General features: G+C 44.4%; 1 protein-coding gene and 2 pseudogenes across 1 annotated transcript; all 3 read left to right on the top strand.

Annotated features, from left to right (window-relative positions):
- The first annotated feature begins 391 nt into the window (after positions 1-391).
- LOC101705328 (melanoma-associated antigen B1) lies at positions 392-14,577 on the top strand. Its single transcript, XM_004875475.3, has 3 exons — positions 392-490; positions 2,238-2,355; positions 13,020-14,577. The coding sequence occupies exon 3, from the start codon at positions 13,081-13,083 to the stop codon at positions 14,071-14,073; it is 993 nt and encodes a 330-aa protein (XP_004875532.1). The 5' UTR covers positions 392-490; positions 2,238-2,355; positions 13,020-13,080; the 3' UTR covers positions 14,074-14,577.
- A 2,781-nt stretch (positions 14,578-17,358) lies between these two features.
- LOC101705701 (prefoldin subunit 4 pseudogene) lies at positions 17,359-17,592 on the top strand (annotated as a pseudogene).
- Positions 17,593-19,835: 2,243 nt separating this feature from the next.
- LOC147824365 (ras-related protein Rab-15 pseudogene) overlaps positions 19,836-20,625 on the top strand; it is a 44,951-nt pseudogene continuing 44,161 nt past the window's right edge.

Here is a 20,625-nt window from a genome sequence, read left to right as displayed (position 1 = left end):
AGCTGTGGTGGGCAGTTAGTTCCCTAGTCAAGCAGAAGAAGGGCTTTGAGTAAAACGTGGGTCACGGGGAAGAACCGGCCTACTACTGAGAGGACCTGTGCCCGGATGTGCAGGCTCCTCAAGTCCTGTTCCTGCTCTGAGTCTAGTGATGCTGTGGTCGCGGGAGCCTGTGGGTATGCAGGGATTTCTTCTTCAGTGACTGAGGGAAGCGTGCGGTTAGATTGGAGGCTGTGTGCCTCAGGAGTGTAGAATGAGGAATTCCAGGCTTTGCTGGCTATCAAGGCGAGATCTGGGGAGTTCTGAATCACTCCGAAACAGTGAGGTCCCTTTAAGGATTCACCCCTGATGACAGCCCTGGAGACCCCATGCACGTGTGGCCGGATGTGGACCACCCTCACTTCCTGCACTTGCACAGGCATCTGCCGAGCCGCTTCGTGAGCGGCGCAGAGCGGCCCGGAGCGGCTGGGCGGCTGGCTTTCTGCAGCTCCAGGTGAATTCCTAGGGTTGGTCTGAGGTCACTTTAGGGTTCCTAAATGTGGACTGAAGCGATTCTTCCTCTCTTAATCAAAGGGGCTGCGGGTTGGGTTTGGTGTAGCTCAAGTCTAATCCGGGAAACTCGGAGGCAGAGGCAGGAGGGTGACAATTTTGACGTCAGCCCGGGAATTTATGGGCTTCGCGAGGCAAATATAAAATAAGAAGGGCCGTGGAGGAAGCTGAGTGCCGAAACTCCGTGTTCAGTCCCGCTGCGTGGGGAAAGAAGTGGGTGGGGGAGGGGAGTGCGTTCCGCCCGCCCGTGGAGCGGGTGGAGCGGCCGCTCTTGCCGGGTAAAGGAATGGTATGGAGGTTTTCCTAGAAAGGCTCCGGGGAAGAGCGGCCTTGTGCTTAGGAAGCAACCTGAGTGTACATGGAGGGGAGACCTGGGCCTTATCTTTTCTGCTTTTTTTTTCTCTTTTCTTTTATTTCCAAATGGAGATTCAATCCAAGGCCATCCCCCTGGATTCCATCCTCAGACTTTATAGTTTGTGTTTTGAGACAAGGTCTTCCCCAGTCTTTTAAGTTGTCGAGGCTGGGCTGGAAATTGCAGCGGTCTAAAGGAGTTGAGGCCTACACCCGAGGCCCTCGTAGTTTGTTAAGAAAAGGGGGACCATGCTAGTGTCTGCAACCTGAGATGACCTCTCCTGACCACCGACATTGGTCCGAGACAGAGGAGGTCCCTGTCTGAGGTAGCTGGGCCATAGCAAGAGGAGTGGTTAGATTCTTAGGGATGAGAGGACGTGCATCCGAAAGAAGAGGATGTGTTTGAACACCACCATTACTGCAAGTCTCAGACACGTTGACATGCTGAGGCAGTCCCCGTGGCAGGAACATTTCCAGCCTTATAGAGCACAGGAAAGGGCCACCAGCTTAGCCTTCTCCGTTATTTCTGTGTGTGTGTGTCTGTGTTTGTACCCGCTTATTTAATTTGGTTTTTTGTTTGTTGGTTTGTTTGTTTGTTTGTTTGTTTGTTTGCTGGCTAGGAGATTTTACCCAGAGGGATCACAAGGAAATAAATCTCTAGGCCATTTTTTTGTTTTCTGTTTTGAAGCAAGATTTCACCTCATTCCTTCGTGACTCTGTTAAACTAGAACTTGCCATCCTCTTGCTTCAACCTCGCTTCATTATTTTGTCCTAAAGGAGGTGAGCCTTTTAGTGTAAGGGTGCAGCGACCACAGTACAAGGTTTGGTTCCAAGACTTCTGTGGAGCCAGAGTGAAGGGCTTCAGGAGGATAGAGCCCAAATCAGAAAGGATTCTATCTTCTGCATTCTTAGCAGAGTAGGAGACTGAAGATCCCTTTCAGTTTCTTCTCTGGCTAGCAAGCAGCTTTGAGTTGTCAGTTTCAGAGTAGCAACAGGGAGTGGCCCAGGGCCTGGAAGGATCGACTGTGAGAATCTGGAAAACATAGAGGATCTCAGGCAACAAAAGACAGGAGTCCTCGCTGCCACACTGCCAGTGCCTCCTGTCACCCTACGTAGAACGAGGCAGGACTGAAAAGGTGCAGACTAAGTTCCATGCTCAGGATTTAATAGGATCGTCTGTGGGACCTTAGAGAACAGGATGACCAAGAGAACAGATCCCCGTGTTGTGCATTCCTACCACACCACCCTCATGGAAATCAGTAGGGGAGCCACATTTAAAAAAGTCACTGTGGTCTGTCCCTTCCGTGGGTGCTCACAGTATCTCATTCTCCTGGCTGCAGGCATCCCAGTCTCCTGTCATCGTGTCCTCATCCCTGCCTACTGTTCCTGACCGTAGCTGTTTTAACCTGGGAAAGGAGAGTAAGCTCCGTGCGGGTCAGCAACGCCGCCGGGCCCAAGGTGAGACTCAGGTTCTCAGAGATGCTCGGGCCACTTCCTCACAGGCTTTTTACCATTGTAGTAATGGGGTGCTCTCCCCGCATCCCCAGTGGACCTCGCACTATGTCTTTTGCTTTCCACTCTCTCTCTGCTCACCCTAGCCGCATGTGGACATGCAGAGGCCCACACTGCCCTCCCGCACACTCATGTCCTCTCCATCTGCAGCATGGGCGTGGCTGCCCTCTCCTCAGCACAGGATCCTCATCTGCAGTTCTCACATGCTTTTTCTTCTTGCTGACTCCAGTCCCTGCCTCTCTCCCCTTTTAGCCCTGTGTCCAGGTGTCCTGTGAGGTGGAGACTTCCCAACACCTTCTCCCCGGGACCGCCTTCGTATGGGAGAACTTGGGGGATTTCTGTTTTTTGTTATCCATGTTTCATTCTTTTGAAATTCTTGGCTCATATGGTTGTGTACAATCCTTCAGCAAATGTAAGCAGCCTGGCTAGCTCCGCTTTGATCTGTGGCCTCTGCTCAGCAACATGCCCTGCGATGCTCTTCAGTCGTGCGTCTCCCTTTGCTCAATCTCAGCCAAATCTACTGAAGATGTATAGCGTCATTCCCTTAAATATGACACACTCAAGGTTTCCTGATAGGAGTTGTTGCTTTGAATTTTTTTTCTTTTTTTTTTTTTTGTAGCGGGGATGGACCTGGGGACCTTGCGCTTGTGAGGCAGGCAGTGGCACCACTGGGCTATATCTCCAGCCCTAGCTGTTGCTTTGAAAAACAGGGAATAATTTGTTTCTGGGGTTTGCAGTCACTGTGTTCGCACATTAGATAATGTTTGTTTGAGCCTGGTGTGTGTGAGCTCATCTGGTTACCAGGGGCTCAGGCCTTGAGAAAAAATCCGACCATAGCTTTTGAAACAGAATAGTCAGGCACATAAGAAACAAGAGTGTACTTCCATTTCTTCCCTCTCATTCTTGGGGGTTTTATCCAACATTTAATCAACATATATTCTTTAACACTTTTGTGGTATTGAGATGGAATTCAGGAAGCTACATCCACGAAGCTTTTCAATTTTTTTTTTTTTTTAATTTTGGGATCGAGTTTGGCTAAGTTGCCCAGTTTGGCCGTGAACTTAAATTCCTCCTGCCTCAGCCTCACAAGCTGCTCCCAGCTATAGAACATTTACTACAGTGAACCTTTGGTAGTGAATCCTTGCAGGTTTTTTTTTATTTTGGGAGAAGCTTTTCTTACTCTTAGTTTCTGAAGATGTATTCACTGGATATAGTATGCTACATTAAGCTTTCTTCTGTTTCAAAATTTATAGGTATTAACATGGTCTTTTATCTTGTATTGTTTTGGAAAGACAGTCTCCTGTCATCTCCATCTATCTCACGTCTTCTAAGCAATTTGACTTCAAAGTGTCTTACAGTTTTCTTTACATTTCTTTTTGGAGGGCTCTTTTAGCATCTTGGATCAATGAATTTATAGTTCTCATTGAATTTGGGATGAGCTTATGTCTAATCCCTTTTTTCCCCATATTCCAGAGATCACTGTCCTTCCTTTCTGAATGCCAGATGACTTAAACACTTTGTTTTTTGTGTTTAACCTGTTTTTAGTACTGGTGTTGGTTCTGATGTAATAGGTAAACTGGTTCCTGTCACTCTATCTAGGCTGGAAGCAGAAGTTCTTCTACATTAAGACTTTGGGATTAAAGTACATTTTAAGACTTTATGCTTATGTGAAGTTTAGTTTATGTTTTGCTCACAGTGTGTATACTAAGGACATAACAGTGTTCAAAAGAATTAGCAGCTCTTAAAAGTTATTGTTTGTAAATTGCCCTTTTTAAAATTCTTGTGCCATCTCAGTGGTTCAGGCCCTTGCTGGCTTATCTCCTGCAATATTTGACTCCTGGTTTTCACGTTTTCAGAATGTGAGACTCCATTTAATCTATTACAACAGATGGCAAATAGCAGGAAGGCTGACATCACTAGAGTGGAGACTGGATATGAAACAGACATTAACTCAGCTACTTAAAGCTCTGTAGGTGTGGATATGAAAGATATTTGTCAAGTCTAAGCGGAATGCCCCACCATAATTACTGCCTGTCCAGATGAATTCAACATCAGTCCATTTCTCAATCGGTGAAATATGTCACCCTTTAGAGGTAGAAGGAAATAATTAGGTCTAGCATTGTTTGCATTCTGCCACTCTTCATATTTTGTCACGTGGAACACTGGGTCAAGCCCTTGAGATAATAGTAAAATAATATAAATGTACTGTCTCACTCCAGCTTCCTAGCAAATTTATTTGTGCAGTGATGTCCTACATACTAAGATACTGTGGGAAACAAGTTCTGATACCATACTATGCTATACAGCTAGGAAATTCTGTCTTTTTAAATTTAGTGGCGTGTGTCCTTTATGTCCAAGATTTCTAAGAAAATTAACAAGTTAGTCAAATGTGGAGGATGGCATGGAACTTGGATAATCTGTCTTGAAAATTTTTGATGATCTTCCTCTGAATGGTGTTCAAAAAGTACTAAGCAAATGGCATACCTCATAGTGTTATATAAAAGAAAATATATGTTATGTTGTTCATTGTCCTAATGACTTTCCAAATGAGGATTGTTCATTCAAAAAATTTATAGCCAGTACCCCCTGTGTGTCTTCTCTATGACTCTATAGACTATTCATTCTGTAAAAGCACAAAATTTTAATAGGTGCATTGCCTTTTTTATTGAGACTCCTTCAGATGTTCACAATGTGGTCTAGAGCTTAGGGTATCCAGTACCAATACCACAAATGAGGGCCTTATGAAACACTTGTAGTTATTCAGACCTGAAATATTTTATAAGTATGAGGTACATTTCCCGTGTCAAATACCTAATAAAAAGGATAGGTGTCTAAAATATCTCATAAGTAACATGTATGATTAAAGTTATTTTCACGTTTCTCTTTTTTTAATGTAGCTAGTAGATAGTTTATGATTATAAGTGTAGCTCACACTATATTTTTCCTGGAAGTCTGTGGTCTAGAATTTATTTGTCCCCCAAACTGTTGGCTAAATTTTCTCAAAGAACAATGAGTCAATAATGTTTTCAGTGCCATTTATATTATCAAGACATTTCTAGCACTGGTAAATATTAATTCATAGCAGAGTTCATTCTTTCTCCATCATCCTCATCAGCACGGAGGGATTCCCCTCGGGCTCTAAATCTTTATGATGCAATTATTCAAATATTCCTCCAAATTGCAAAGTTCCAAGAGATGGAAAATTTACTGTGTTCTGAATTAGTTAATGAAAGAAAGATGGAAAGAAGGAAGGAGGTTTTAATGTACAAATATTTTTAAAAGTTCCTCCACACTAATAAATGTAGGAATAAATATCATTCTTTCATCAAAAATGTGAAAGATTTTTTAAATAATGATATCTATGACTAGGGAAAGGCTAAATTGAGCTCCTCACTATATACAGAGAGGTTTTGAAGAGTATCCTTCAGAGTTTTTCAGGTCACTCTCCTTTTGGAAATTTAGACTAAGAAAATAGCAAGAGGTGCAAACAAAGATTAGTATATGAGGAAAATTGTGCTGACCAAGCATTAACCACAGCCAAGGGCTCTGGGAATCTATGGCAGGTAGGGGCCTGCTGCTGACAGGCACATCTGTAGAGCTATGTAGATCATTCCTTGTTAACAGAAATAACTAGGGGACACACTGAAAGTGCCATGATTCCTGCCTGGCCAAGAAAGATAACTATCACCTTAATCTGGATGCAGACGTAGTTCTTAGTCCACTCCTTGGGATAAGGTGGTGATATCAGGGAAACTTTAGACTTCATGTGTAAAAGATGTTCTTCAACCAAATCATATGTCGATATGCAGGTAGATGTTATTTTAGTGACTGAAATATACAATGATAGGTAGAATTATGAACCCAAGCCCTTCACCCTTCTCTGTACCTCAGTTCTGAATCTCAGAGCCATGTCATGAGCAGATTGTCCTTCCACACTTACAACCTTTGGGTTCAGTGATGAGGCTTGGCTTTGGCCAATCATGACTGAACCAAAGGTTTACAGTTTTCTTCTACATTGAGCTGTGCTTGAAAACATTTGCCACTACCATTAGATAAAGTTCCAAGCAGTCATCTGATCTGAGCCCATCTATAGTGTGATCCAGAGCCACAACGGCTGGTGCACGGACACTGCCCACAAATGGTTGTTGTGTTAACTTGCTGAGTTTGTGGCTGTTCCATTAGTCAGGAGAAGTGAGCTAGTAAAAGCATTAAGGTCTAGCAGTGCTTACACACTGTTCATGTCTTAGTTTTATTATGCTCTTGTTTGTCTTTCATGGGAAGCAAATATCATTTTTAAATATATTTAAATGTTAGGAAAAACAAATGTTAAAAGCTTCGGGACATCCCAATTGTAGATGCCATGGACATCATAAAATGGGAAAAATTAGAAGTAATTTACAAAATGCAGTTAATGATGTTTTATTTCACCAATGAAATGTAGAAATTTAAATATTAAGCCACTGCCACTCTCACATTGGCACATGTAATGGTTTCAATGACTGGTCCTTTTAGGTTCTCATGCTGAAGATTTTCCCCCTTCTGTGATATTACGAGTATGAAAATTTAGGTGAATAAGATTTGATAAAGTCATCATGATGAAGCCTCCATGATTGCAGTGCGGTGGCTTTGTAAGGACAAAGAAAGAGATAAGCCAGAAAATACATACACATTCACCTCTATGCTCCAGGTCTCCGGCCATGTGGTGCCCTGTGCTGCCTCAGAACTCTAGAAGCAAGAATGCCCTCACCAAATATGTCCCACAGACTTTCATTTAAGCTATGAGCCAAAATAAACCTCTTGGGTCGACAGATTCCCCGTTTTATACTATGGTGTATTAGCAACAGTAAATAGTCTAAGAGCTGTGTCAACAAACAAAAGTATTCCAGTCTATAAAATCCTGAGAGTTCACCTTTTTTTTTGTGCAGTGCACGGGACTTGTTTATTCTAGACATGCTAGAAAAACAAAGGAAATATTTAAAAACAGGAGATTCCAGCAGCAGATACTTGCTCTTTGTATCAGACTCCACTATTTTCTAGGCAAGAAAAGTTTGGTAAATTGCCTAAATTCTCAATGTCTTAAGGTAAGGTAATTTAATCAACATTTCTATCTTCAGTGTTTCAAGTCAAACTGTAAGACAAATACTGCATTTTTATATGTGTTAGGATAGCAATTTCCAATTCAAGTGAACTCTTAATTGTATTGATCTGATAAGTACGTTTTCTAGCTTAATCCAAGGAACAGTGCAGATTCTCCAGCAAATTGGCAGAGTTGAAGACTCCTAAAATATTTGGAACTGTTGGCTCAAGTATTCCACATGTGAGACTCTCCTGCAGGGTCCCTTTCCGGACATGTGGTATATGTGGCACTGCTGTGATAAACATCCTACTGCCTTAGATTTAGTGTTAGTCAAGGATAGAACAGTTACACTAGGGTGAAAATTTAATATCAGCATTCTAACACAACAAGGGCTTATTTACTCCATGACGTTAGCTGTTCAGTATGTACCAGTGATGGAGAGGATTTAAGGATTTTTTTTGCACTTTTTCACTGTGGAATTCAGGTTGCCAGATGCTCCAGCATCTCACACTTCCCATATTGCTGGCTAGAACTAATCATATGTATCTGTCTAGGGACAAGGGTTGTTGTAAAATACGGAGTTTTCCATGTGCCAGTGAGGTGCAATATGAAGGTGAATTAGCATTGCATGGTCTCTGCCATAGTTCTGAAGACACTACCCTGCCCCAGTTCTTCTTTTATTCACCAGACTGTCTTTTCTCCATGTCCTCACTAGGCTTCTCTTTCTCAGCTCAGCCATTAACGAATCTGTGTTCTGCCAATTCCCATATTCAAGGGCCTAACCTTTCCTCTCCACTTCTAGCCCCAGACAACTTCACATAGTCCTGCACTTGCAAGGATTATTTGAGTCTAACTTCGAGATATAGTATCTCAAGTTCTCATCTACACGTAAAACCTCAAAGCCATTTCATGCATAATTCACTAATAATTATTTCAACCTCAGTGTGAAAAAAAACACAAAGAGATTTTCCCCCAGATCTATTATCATTTCTTCACTATTTTTCGTCCCAGTTAGTGACAAGCTCAGGTTTCTATGTCTAGATTCCTCTCTATCATCGCTACTATTTCTATGTTATCACTTCCTGTGTCCCTTAAGACTGTGGTACCCAGTAGTTGAGTTAAACATCAGAGATGCTGTTGTTCTGCAGTGGATCGGCTGAGGAGTGCTTCAGCTGTGATTGCCATTAAACTACTGGACTCATCTGAGTAAAGCACATTGTCCTCCATCAGTACAGGTGGCCTCCTGCAATCAGTTGTGTGTAGCAAAGAGCAACTCCTGAGGTTTTGAGCAGAAGGAATTCAGCCTGAAGTGGGCAGTGTGGGAACCCAGCCTGATTTTCCAACTTGCCTGTTCAGCCCTGCAGATTTCCGATTTGAAACTGCAAATATTGTTAATTGGATTTTTCACATAGCAGACGGGGTCTCATTAATTGCCGACTCAACAGCCCCAATATATATACAAGCGATGATCAACGGAAAAAGTGTGTGCTTAAATAATTAAAAAATTTACACTGCAAGACACATTGTCATTAATCTCCCTGAAAATACTGCTGCTGGCTTCAAACACAGTTACCTAATTATTAAAAGGACACTCTTTCGTTGTGCCTCATGGATGCTGGATCCACTGACTGAATTAACAAAAATTCTTTCAGTGGTCATTTTGACACTGGAATGTGCCTCAAACCTCCAGATCCTTCGTAGAGGGTGTAAACTGACAGGTCCTAATGTGTTCACTCCTCTATTTTCACACTGGAAGGCAATGAGCAGTCTGGGGTCATTGTATTTGTTTGTATCTCATAATAGCAGGAAATGGGATTTTTAGAACTGCTTCAGATAGTAACAAAAAGGATGGAATAAGTGTGTTTGAAACGAGGGGGAGTATTTTGCTGGGAGAGTAAAGGCAACATGTCTTATTCTAACAATTCTTTTAAAATTTCAACGTGCAGTTTTATGAACTCTCATAGCTCAGTGGGACTCCCTTGGTGATCTTCCAGGAGGGCAATCTCAGGAAGGGAAGGCCCTCGACTTCTGTAGAGTTCGTGTCATGGAGGGAAGAGTCCTGCACAATACCAGAGTCATGGGGAAGATCCTGAGTGCTGCTGAGAGACTGCATCCCACAATGGCAGTGTTCACAGGGCACAGCCCAGCTGTCAGGGCTGGCAAGCAGAGGGCACCATAGGGGTCATGTCCATATTTCCCCTGCAGGGAAGTAGCTGGTGATATTTTGTTTTGGTGGTTGTCTGACTCTCAGCAGTAGTAGAAGGAGGAATCCCTGGCTCTAGTAAATATGCCGGTGGGTGTCTAGAGAGCTTTGATTAGAAAACAGGGTGGTCACATAGAAATCTGCTCCTGGCTTTAGCCCCGGGAGACCTTGGGCATTGGTTGTATGGGTGTGGTTACTGAGCTCATTTCCATGGGCAGGGCTGAGGCCTGCATCTGGAAGGCACTGTGTGCTGTTGAAGATGGTGAATTCCCAGGACCAGTGCTATTGTTAGGTCCCAGAGTTTGTACTTAGGGTATCGTTCTCCATTCATTACAGCTTGGGGTGATGCTGTGAGGCCAAAACCCAGGTTTCAACCTGAGTTTTGCCACAACAACATCAGGAAAGAGAGACCTTTGGCACAAATAAGTAGCCAAGATTCAGGAGGTTAGAGGCAACCTAGGTCCTAAGGAGGGTCATGTTTAAGGCTCTAAGTGCTAGTGAGATGATCATTCCCCACAATAGGTAAGAACACAAAGCAATACTCCTGAGCTCCTTCCTGTGAAGCTCCAGGCAAGGATACTCATGTGCAGGGGCTGTGTTCCCTGTATGGGGCCCTGTTGTGAGGCTGGCAGAATGAGGTTAGTCTAGAGAGATCTCCCCAGCCATATGCAGTGGCAAGGTCAGCAGCGTGGCTGGAACTAAGGGGAAGCACCAACTCCAAAATAGGGGTTCCTATCCATATTCGCACTCCTCCGGGCCTTGGAAATGCCATCCAATCTGTCAGTCTGTGTCTGTGCCGCCCCCTTTTCTCCTGGGCAGTCACAGGATGGTTGAAAACATTGTATGAGCCAGGTGTGCAGAAAGGGAACCCAGACCCTTGAGGAGTCCAGGTGCTCATCCTTAGGAGGACCAGTGGAACTATGCTCCTGTCAAAAGTAGAGAAAGGATGGAGAGCTGCTCACCACTGTACCCCTAAGGAAGCCAGCAGTGGGGGGTCACATGTATGAGGAAACCATAGTTTTCTATGGCCTTCGTTAATGTGGTGAGGGCCATCAGATTAGCATGGCTCTTCAACCCGGTGATATCTGCCCCCACAGGAAGGACCATGAGTTAGGACTGAGGAGCTCAGTGTGCCCATGTGCACGAACCCTCCACGGAGCTCTTCGACCTAGTGCCCCCTGTCCAGGGTGATAGACTGAAGTGACTTACATATCTCTAAGGTCCTGCCAGGAATGGAGGACATTGTTTGGAGGCGTGAGAGTTACTGCAGCACATGGGAAGGGGCGCAGGCACAGCTAACACGTGACTTAATGGTCTATAATGTGACCAGGGTTCACTTTCCATCCCAGAGAAGAAGGGCGAAGCTGCAAGAATGAGAGCTGCTAGCTCTTCTATCAGTAGCCCAGGGCACAATTTAATATGTCCACTGGGTTTTCAGAGGACAGGCTGATCAGGGAAAGGGAAAGAGACTATGGTCAGATTAATGTGGTAACCCCTTTGAAATGAAACTTTGTTTCAAGAGGAGTTGAGTGGGTCACTATGGATATGTGCAGACAGGTCCAAGGAAGCAGTGACCCGTATAGAGGCCTTTGCCTGAGAACTGCAGGAGCAGGGAATGGTGGTATAAATCTCATTTTCTCCTCCCATGAAGCTCTGAGGGCGATGTGCCATGTTGTCATAGTGGGACGTCTCAGATAAGCAGGTTCGGGATTCCAGTTAGTGCCAGGTGTCAAGGTGAGGACCCTGAGAGCTGAAGGAACCACCCACCACAGAACACTGAAGGCAACAGAGAATTCCTCCTCAGTTTTCAGCCTCGGGAGACTACAGGCAGGTATGGGGAGGCCAAAAGAGCAGATGATCACACCATAGTTAAAAATCTCAGAGAGTTGTAATCATTAATAATACTGGATAAGTGCTAAGATAGGGTGCACCAAGGGCGAAGTTAGTTGAGCTCTTAATCAGAAAATGAGCTTCCACAAAATCCCATTGCCTCTCACTTTTGAGGAACCCCACGTAGAAGTAACCAAAGGCATCTCCCCTTTGCATCCATCCCTGGGACTCCTGGAGGAAAAGGCCTTGGTATCAGTCTGGAATCCTCGGACAGCCTGATGGTGAAGCTCAAAATCCGTCCAAGTGAGGAGTGCAACATACCCAACACAATGAGGTTCCATAGATGCAGTGAGAACTAGACGTGCCTCATATTTTGCTTGGTCTTTGGATTCTGAGGTAGGCTTGAATCTTAATCTGATATAAAGGGCATCTGGTCATTAGAGAAATGATTACTAGTATGTACCAGAAATCACAGAGATAGCCTTGAGAAATTCAAACAACTCCCAAACAATACCATCCCCGAGGGTCCAACAGAGACCTTTCTCTGTCATGCCTGGGCAATCCCAGGCATAGTTGTCAGGAAGAAGTGTTCTGTGATTCCTTTCCTGGAACAGCAGAGAAGTTCAGGACTTAGTATGATCTTTCAGCAAGGACAGTATTTGGAGGTCGAACTGGAGACTTTGAGTAAGAACCATAAATAAGACCACGTATCATAAGGCCACAACCTGCTAGCCACAGCTTTGAGCCTCTGATAATGTAGCAATGTGGTCAGACACAGCCACCCTCATGTCCTCCAGTAAGAGTCAGGGAGGAATAGGTGTGGGCTTTACTCTCCTATTTCTGCACATCTTCACATAGAGAGTGGGGAACTCTAAGCGCTACTTAAAGTCAAAGTACTAACCATGGGTGAAAGCTGAAATTACCACCCCCTTAAAGCCAAAGGAAACAACAAAGAGTGTGGCTCTGGCTGGGCTCTTCTCCTTGGAAAACCGAAGCACTGTTATCAGTTGAGACTTCTTGTCATTTCTTTGTGTCAAGTCTGAAGGAGTAGAGAGCAGACTGTGTGAGGATTGAGGACCAATGATCACAGGATAGAGACAGCTCCACAGAACTGTCAGCATTGCTTCCTCACGGGAGTAATGGAAAGATGAATTCCCTCATTTTTAGTTTCATCATACCAGGGTGCATTAAGCTTGAAATTCAGAGTAGCCCAAGAACGCGGTGACAGGCCCTACCAAGAATACCTATGATGATTCTCTGTGCAAACTGAGAGCACACTTGCACGTAAGTGGAGAATGCATGGTCAGATAGTGCGGTCTCCAAGGCAGCCCTAGAGAGGGGTACAGCCTAAGACACAAGACAACTCCCTCCACAGGGTCCTGGGGGCCAGGAGAAGAAAAAGGACACAGTGTAGCTAGAGCAGTGAGGAGGCGCTGCCCAGAGGCACAGTGGAATCTTCTTGCTGAAAGTACTCAGGGGATCTCATTCTTTCTCCTCCAGGTTCCTGCAACACCTGCTCTCCAGCGCACAGACTTGCCTGCTGTCGCTGACCTCAGCCATCATGCCCCGGGGACAGAAGAGCAAGCTCCGTGCTCGTGAGAAACGCCGCCAAGCCCGAAGTGAGACCCAGTGTCTCCAGGAAGCTCAGGCTCTCAGGGCACAGGAAGGAGAGACCCCTTCCTGCTCTTCTCTCTCTGGAGATGCTGCTCCATGCTCCTCTGCTGCTGGGCTTCCTCCGAAGTCCCAAGGAGCTCCACCCACTCCCGCTATTGCAGGTGCGCCTTCACACAAAAAATCTGGTAAAGGTGCTAAGGGCAAGAGGCCTGAAAGGGCAACTTCCTCTACGGCCACACGCTCTCCTGCGAGCTCAGAAAAAGATCTCTTAATGAATAAGGCAGAAATGTTGATGCACTACCTGCTGTACAGGTATCAATTACAAGAGCCTGTGAGGAAGGGTGGAATGCTGAAGATTATCCACAAAAGGTTCCGGCAGCAATTCCCTGAGATCCTCAAGATGGCTGCTGATCAGGTCGACCTGCTCTTTGGTCTTGAGCTGAAGGAAGTCAAGCCTGGGAGTGGCTCCTACACCCTTATCAGCAAATTAGATGACCGCAACAGTGGCAGTCCAATGGGTGGCTTGGACTTCCCCACAAATGGGCTTCTGATGCCTCTCCTTGGGCTGATCTTCTTAAATGGTAACTCTGCCTCTGAAGAAGAAATCTGGAAATTTCTGAGTATTTTGAAGGTTTATGATGGGGAGGAACACTTAATCTTTGGTGAGCCACGAAAGCTCATCACCAAAGATCTGGTAAAGTTAGGGTATCTGGTATACCGCCAGGTGCCTCATAGTGATCCTCCACGCTGTGAATTCCTGTGGGGCCGAAGGGCACACATTGAGACCAGCAAGATGAAGGTCCTTGAGTTTTTGGCCAAGATTAATGAAACCATCCCTAGTGTCTTCCGTTTCCAGTATGCAGAGGCTTTGAGACAGGAGGAAGAGAGGGCTGACACCAAAGCTACAGCCAAGCATGGCCATACTTCTCTATTTACTTGAAGTCCTAGGGGGAACTCCAGCCACTATACCCCTCAGTGAGTTGTAAGAGTCACGTTTTGCTGTATTTTTGAGGAGGGTTTCCTTCCTTACAGGTAGTTGGGGGTTGACATGGAGATCATTATACATTCCTATATTCCTGTTAAACTCTTGTATCTTTCAAATGTTTTTTTTTTTTCCCTTTTGGTAGAGTATTGGTTTAACTTCAGAATGCATGGTTATGAATTAACCAGCTCACACATATATTGTTGCCACAAAATTATGCGTATTAATTTTAGCTTTCTTTAACACATTTAGAAATCTTCGTTTACTTCTTTGTGTTAAGAGTAAATGCGTGGCTTTGGAATGGAGGTATTTCTTGGCAATGTGCGAAAGAGCCCCCCAAAATATAGCTGGGGTCTTAAAGCAGTAATAGCGAAGTGAAACATACTCAAAATACTGGTTTGCCTCTTTTTTTGTAAAGTTCAAAGAGATGTACCTTGTTGCCTTTAACTGATTCAAGAATACGAATAAAGAACAGTAAACTATATTCTTGCTCAGTGGCTCATTTATTCTCATCATTAATTGAGTATCTGCTCTTTGGAAAGTTCTATGCTTGTAGTAATGATGCTAAGATCAAAATGACCCATCCTCTGACCTTAGATTTGTGGAGTCTTCAGAGAAATTTTTATAGAATGAAGATTGAAACAGAACCTTGAATCGGAACAAATAAAAAAGAGCCAGGCTGGAGGAGGGGAGATCTAGATGAGAGCAGTCAAAGAACTTAGAGTTTGGGGACATTACAGTCACTTTCTGGGAGCTCATATTTAGTTAGCCGCATCCTGGGATTGATAAGGCTCTGACATTTGTGTGCTTTGGCCAAGCCCTCAGAAAGTGAGGCTTAGCATTAATGAATTAAGTCTAGAATGACAAATTGCCCTTAGTGATTACTCTGAAATTATAAAGCAGAAAATAATTGTGGGGTAGAATAGAAAAAGAATGGCGCTCCTGTCCGAGTGCATTTGAACACAGTGCACAAACTAGTATTTTGTACAGGTTTAGAGTGTTTTTGAGGAATAAAGGACGTTTTTCCTAAAGTGAGAGCCCAAGATTCCGTTGAGTGATACTCTTTACCTGAAACTTTTACATAAATTAGATTATCTTGTGGAATTTGCCAAAACTTTAAATTATGTCTAGATGCTGTTGTAATAAAACAAAAATCGAGATATTTTCCTGGGGGACAGCAAAGAAGGAGAGGAATTATTGGTCTTTGTCATAAAGTCTATAGGTTTTCAGAAAAATCTTGCTGAATTCCATGCTCCCATATTAAATAACGTATTCTCCCCTGCAGGAAATTTACTTTTTGCTGTTTGCTTATCAGCATTATGATGAATTTGATCCTTTTTGTCCTGGAGCACTGCATGTTCTCTACCTTTTTGATGACCAAAGCTTCCCAGAGATGTAAATGGTCTCTTCTAGTATGGATATGATCATAGTCACAACTGCCGTTCTTTAAAGACCCAATATTTGCCCCCTTTCTTAATTTTTTTTTTTACATTACATGTATTCCGATAGTACTACAGGATGAGGTTTATCAGACACACTTGGAATATGAAGAACTCAAATATTTATGTTCACATGGCTGGTAAATGGCAGAGCTAGGACCACACACAGCGAGTCTGAAGCGCACTGTTTTATTTTCACCCAAACCGAGGCCACTGTTATGTCCCTTATTCTTTCCTATGACACCAAAATGTCTCTAGAAAAATAAAATATACCCTGTGTCCGAAGTGCTAGAAGCAGGCCTAAAGAAGGAAAGTGCAAGGGAGAATCCAAGCTGACTGGGAACTGCCCATAGGGTTCAGTTGCCTGCAGTCCTCCTGCCCCTCGCACTGCGGTTCCTGGAGAGCTGACTCTGTCCTGGACTCAGCTTCTGTGTCCAGCCTCAGCACATTCCCCATTACAGTGCCCTTCCCGTCTTCATCAGTGAGCCTTCCTATCCACCCTGGACCTGAAGTCCTGGCCAGTTCTTCACAGCCTTCTCTAGAGCCCACAGTGGCTCCCAAGGAATGAACAGCCCAGACTCCCCTGTCTGGCCCCCGCCCCTGAGGGTTCCAACTCTCTGGATACCCTGTCCCTCACCATGGACTCCTTTGTGACATCGACAACCCCTTCCATGGGATTGTTCTCTTCAGAATAGTGAAGCTTAGAAATGTCTTCATCCCTCTGGGTGCTTACACTACTCCTCCTAATTATTTTCAGATCTTTAGTTGAGCAGTTTATTTGGCATAGAATCTACTGGTCCTGGATTTATAACCGCAAGACTAGAAAGAATTTTTTAAACCACCTTGATATTTGCAGGAGAATTTGAATGGAGTGTTTCATTTCAGATTGGCCGCAGAAGACATAGATTCTTTTGGCTTCATTGTTGAATTCAAATGTGTACGTAGTCCATTATTAAACAATTTCCTGTTGAGGGACACACATTTTGTTCCATTTTGCTATTGCGATTCCTTAAAAAAAAGCAAATGCCTTTACACGTGAATTTATGGGTAAATAACATTGTTCCTCATATGAAAGACATGGCAAAGATTAAATAAGTTTGAAATAGAGGCGTGGAGGGTGCGGGCCGCAGCTGGGCTGGGCTGCGGGGATCCGGAGCGGGGCCAGGGGGCGCGAGGTCCCGAGGCCTGGGTTGGGGCCCGTCCGAGGCCGGGACCCTGCGGGCGGCTCCGTGGTGAGGCCCGGCGTCCCAGCGTCTCCGTGGGCCTCCCGTGGGGCCGGGCGCCGGGCCGGGACTCTCAGTGGCTCGGGCAGCCTCTGCTGGAGGAGCCTGAGGCCAGGGCGCGCAGGCCCCGCGTCCCTCGCAGTCGGAGGTTGGGCCGCCGCCCCGTGTGCACCGGACCCCTGGTTGGTCCTCAGCTCCTGCGTCCTCAGTGCAAGTGCGTCCATGGAGGGTGAGATCGGTTAGGGCCCAGCGGACGCCGGCTTCTCTGTGATCCTCCCAGGCCCTTTGAGAGCACCCTGTTCCCCCATTCTACAGATGGAGAAACTTGGACACAGCCATTGCTAGTGCTGTTGTGACTCAGCTGATTAGAAGCTCAGCTGGGGATCAAACTCAGCGCATCTTCTTAATACATATTTTTAGGTGATACATGAAATTGCTGCCGAAGATGTCAGTGTTCTTTCGAAGATCAACAAAAGATAAATAAATTTGCGTGGAATACGAATAGAAACACAGAGCTAAAGGAAGAAATAGAAGTAAAAAAGAAACAACTCCAGAATTTAGAAGATGCTTGTGAGGATATCATGCTCGCAGATGATGACAGCTTAATGATACCTTACCAGATTGGCGACGTTTTCATCAGCCATTCTCAAGAAGAAATGCAAGACATGTTAGAAGAAGCAAAGAAAAAACTGCAAGAAGAAATTGATGCCTTAGAATCCAGAAGAGAATCAATTCGGCAGGTGGTAGCAGATTTGAAAGTTCAGTTATATGCAAAGTTCGGCAGCACTATAAACCTTGAAGCTGATGAAAGTTAAACATTTTATAATACCTTTTTAAATTTGTTTAATGAATTTAAATATTGTTTAAGAGGATAGTTTCCCTTCTTCAAATGACATGGAAAGGAAAACTTTCTCTTTTTAAAGTTTTCATTTATTTAGTGGAAATGCCTATTTTCACATGTCTTTCTTATTTATTTTGTATTTTTTCAAAGAAGACAGTATTCATCTATGTATTTTGCATAATGATTATATCAATTCTAGGGGCTTCATGTCATGTTATTAAAATCAGTTAACAATCTTCTGTGTTTCTATATTATTTAGAATACTTGTTGCAGTTTTCATTTATAGAAAAGTTAACAGTTGTGTCGTATTGTTTGTCTGTCTGATTCTGGTTTCTGTCTAAGGATGGTGAAAGCCCTACAAAAATGTACAATCCTGCACCTCTCCACTCTGCATATTTCACAACTAAACTTTGTCATTTACTAAAAAGAAAAATAAGTAAAATAAAAGAAAGGTGTGATAATTAGCAATTTTCTTAAATTTTGTTAAAATTTCATTACAAAATTCAATTTATAGAATATTGTTAGGACAACCTAAAATATCTATACCCTATACCCTCTTGGGCATGTTATATTATTAATCTTTCAAGTCTTACATTAATATTGGGGTAAAAGTTTTTCTCACGCTTATCTTAATCTGTATATCTTTGTTTGCTTTCTCATTAGTTTGAGTAGAAAATTTACTTAACCTTTCACCCATATAAAGCGAAATTTCTACAGTGCTATAGTGAGTAGCAGAGTTCCTCTGGACATTCCTTGATATTGTGAAGTATCAATAAACCATACTTGTTTATTTTGAGAGGTCAGGATTTAGAATAAAGTGATTCCAGACAGGACATGATCAGTGACTGAGGCGCATCAGGACAAAATGAGTCTACACCAATTCTGAGTGTCCACAAAAGAGGTGGCCTGCTGAACAGGTCCACAGAGCGGGGGCAGCTAACAGCTTTCTGCACCTAAGTTCCAGCGTAAGGTAAAGAAGGAACCAGCAGGAGAGAGAGCAGAGAATCTGGTGGAAGGCCTGGACAAGCTACATGAGTTTAGAAGTCTCTGGACGATTACGACCACCCTAAGTTACAGGGCGATCTGAGTAAGAAGACCCATCAGATGAATGGAACTGATGGGAGCCAGACACCCGTCCTCTTTTAGAATTTCCCCTCCCCGCTGTCAGGCAGAATATACATAGCTCACTTGTGTCATCCAGTTGTATTACTGATGGATTCTGGAGGCGCCCATGTCTTGGCACATCTGAAGGTCTAGGTACCAGAGCAGAAAGCTGTCTTGATGTCTGCTTGAGATGGACATCTTTTCTGGGTACATTGATGCTCTCCACTGAGTTTGGGACTAAGAGAATGGATAAAGTTATTCACGAATGAAAGGCCATCACAGATGATGTGATGAAATTTGAGGCTGGCCAGGAGCAGTGCAGGGAAGTGTGCCGCTGCCAGGAGAAAGACTGGAGCTCACTACTTCAGTAACATGACGGAAGAATGATTGATAGACTAGGTCTTCCTAAACAATCCAGATGATTTCCTCAGCTCCGACTTTCTCCCGCAGTTCCCGAGTTCTGGTACCCTTGCCTTGTGTGTTCCTGCCTGTGTTGCCACCGGGTACTTCCTGTGGTAGGGCATTGAAGCAAGGCACGGGCATCCATAGGGATGAGGTGACCTGACGGAGACGGCACATAACCTTGTTAAAATGATGGCGACAAGGCAAACATCAGGGGTCCGATTAAGGATGTGCCGCATAGCGTGCTGCTGCCAGAATCTTCCAATTCAAGAGGAGCGTTTTAGGCCCTAAAACGGAACTGTTCACAGTCATACTCTAAGTGACTTTTCCATAAGGATCCTGGTTAGTTGAGCAGTTGCCGCATTTTGAGATTCTTCCATGGAGGCAGGGGCTTCTACCAGAGGACAAGCTCGACATTCCAGTACCCGATCCACCCCTTCTTCCGTTCACCAGACATTTATAGATCATATTCTGAGGCAAAGCCTAAGAACACGTAAGAGAAGGGATGGTCAGGCACTGATTCAGGCTGGAGTTCAAGGACTATGGAAAGAAAAGTTTGAGTTCTGGGAATTTGAGGACTGTGGAAAGGTGTGGGAAAGTCAGTAGTGACTGAGTTCTGAAGGCTACCTGGCTGGGGAGTAGATTTTTGCCTTAACTTTGACTGAAAAGAAACGAGGGGGAAGAGTTGGTGGCGATTAGTAAGGGGCAGAGATGAGGAAGAGCGTGGGGAATGATGTCTGTGAAGACCTAGATGACAAGTCGCCGTTGGCTGTCCAGTTGGACGTGAACATTGGAAAGCAGAAAAGGTGAGCTTGCGTTCACAGAGGCGTCTAGGTCGCAAGAAAGGTTTAGCTTTGTCAGAGGGGTCCTGTGCGGATGTGGCTTGAGGTCAGAGCAAGTGCTGTGCGTACAGTGATCATATTCGTTAGGCCGCATCTCCTCTTCCCCAAACCCAGTCGTTTTCTCCACAGGCACGAATGTGTGTAGTCTCCATTCTTCCCGACTCACTGTACTGCCACTCTGCTGTCTGGCTTTCCAGTTTTATGCAGATGTGACCCCACCCCTGTGTCACCGTGAGCCTTGCCATCCAGTCTTTTGTTTCCCACCCTCACTCATCACTGTCAATCCCACTCACACTTGGAGATACACAGAGCCACACGGTCCTCCCACCCACCTTCCTACTCTTTGTTATCAGCAAGGTCTGGCCACCCTCTCTGCACCTCACCACACTCATTAGTATGCTCAAATCTTTTCATTCTCACTGACCTGACCCAAATCCCTGTCTCTGTCCCCATTCTATCTCTGTTTCAAACTCTCTCGTTAGATACAGACCACCCCCACTCTGTGAACCCGGTAGCCTTTGAGCATCCATGGATTTATGTGGACTTGGATTTATGGGCCTTGTCACCTGTGCTTCCTTCTTTCGGAAATCTTAGTTCTTGTCTATGTGTCCAACTCCTCAACATAAAAGTATGGGGCTTGGCATGCGATACTTTCACCC

Source organism: Heterocephalus glaber, unplaced genomic scaffold (genome assembly GCF_053883595.1).
Source record: "Heterocephalus glaber isolate CG9 unplaced genomic scaffold, H.glaber_assembly_v1.0 deba00001547, whole genome shotgun sequence".
Classification (NCBI taxonomy): Eukaryota; Metazoa; Chordata; class Mammalia; order Rodentia; family Bathyergidae; genus Heterocephalus; species Heterocephalus glaber.
The sequence above is the reverse complement of the archived record's forward strand: the minus strand, read 5'-3'. Positions and strand labels throughout refer to the sequence as shown.

Coding starts and splice junctions, on each gene's coding strand:
- LOC101705328 (XM_004875475.3), top strand. CDS start 13,081: ATGCCCCGGGGACAGAAGAGCAAGCTCCGTGCTCGTGAGAAACGCCGC.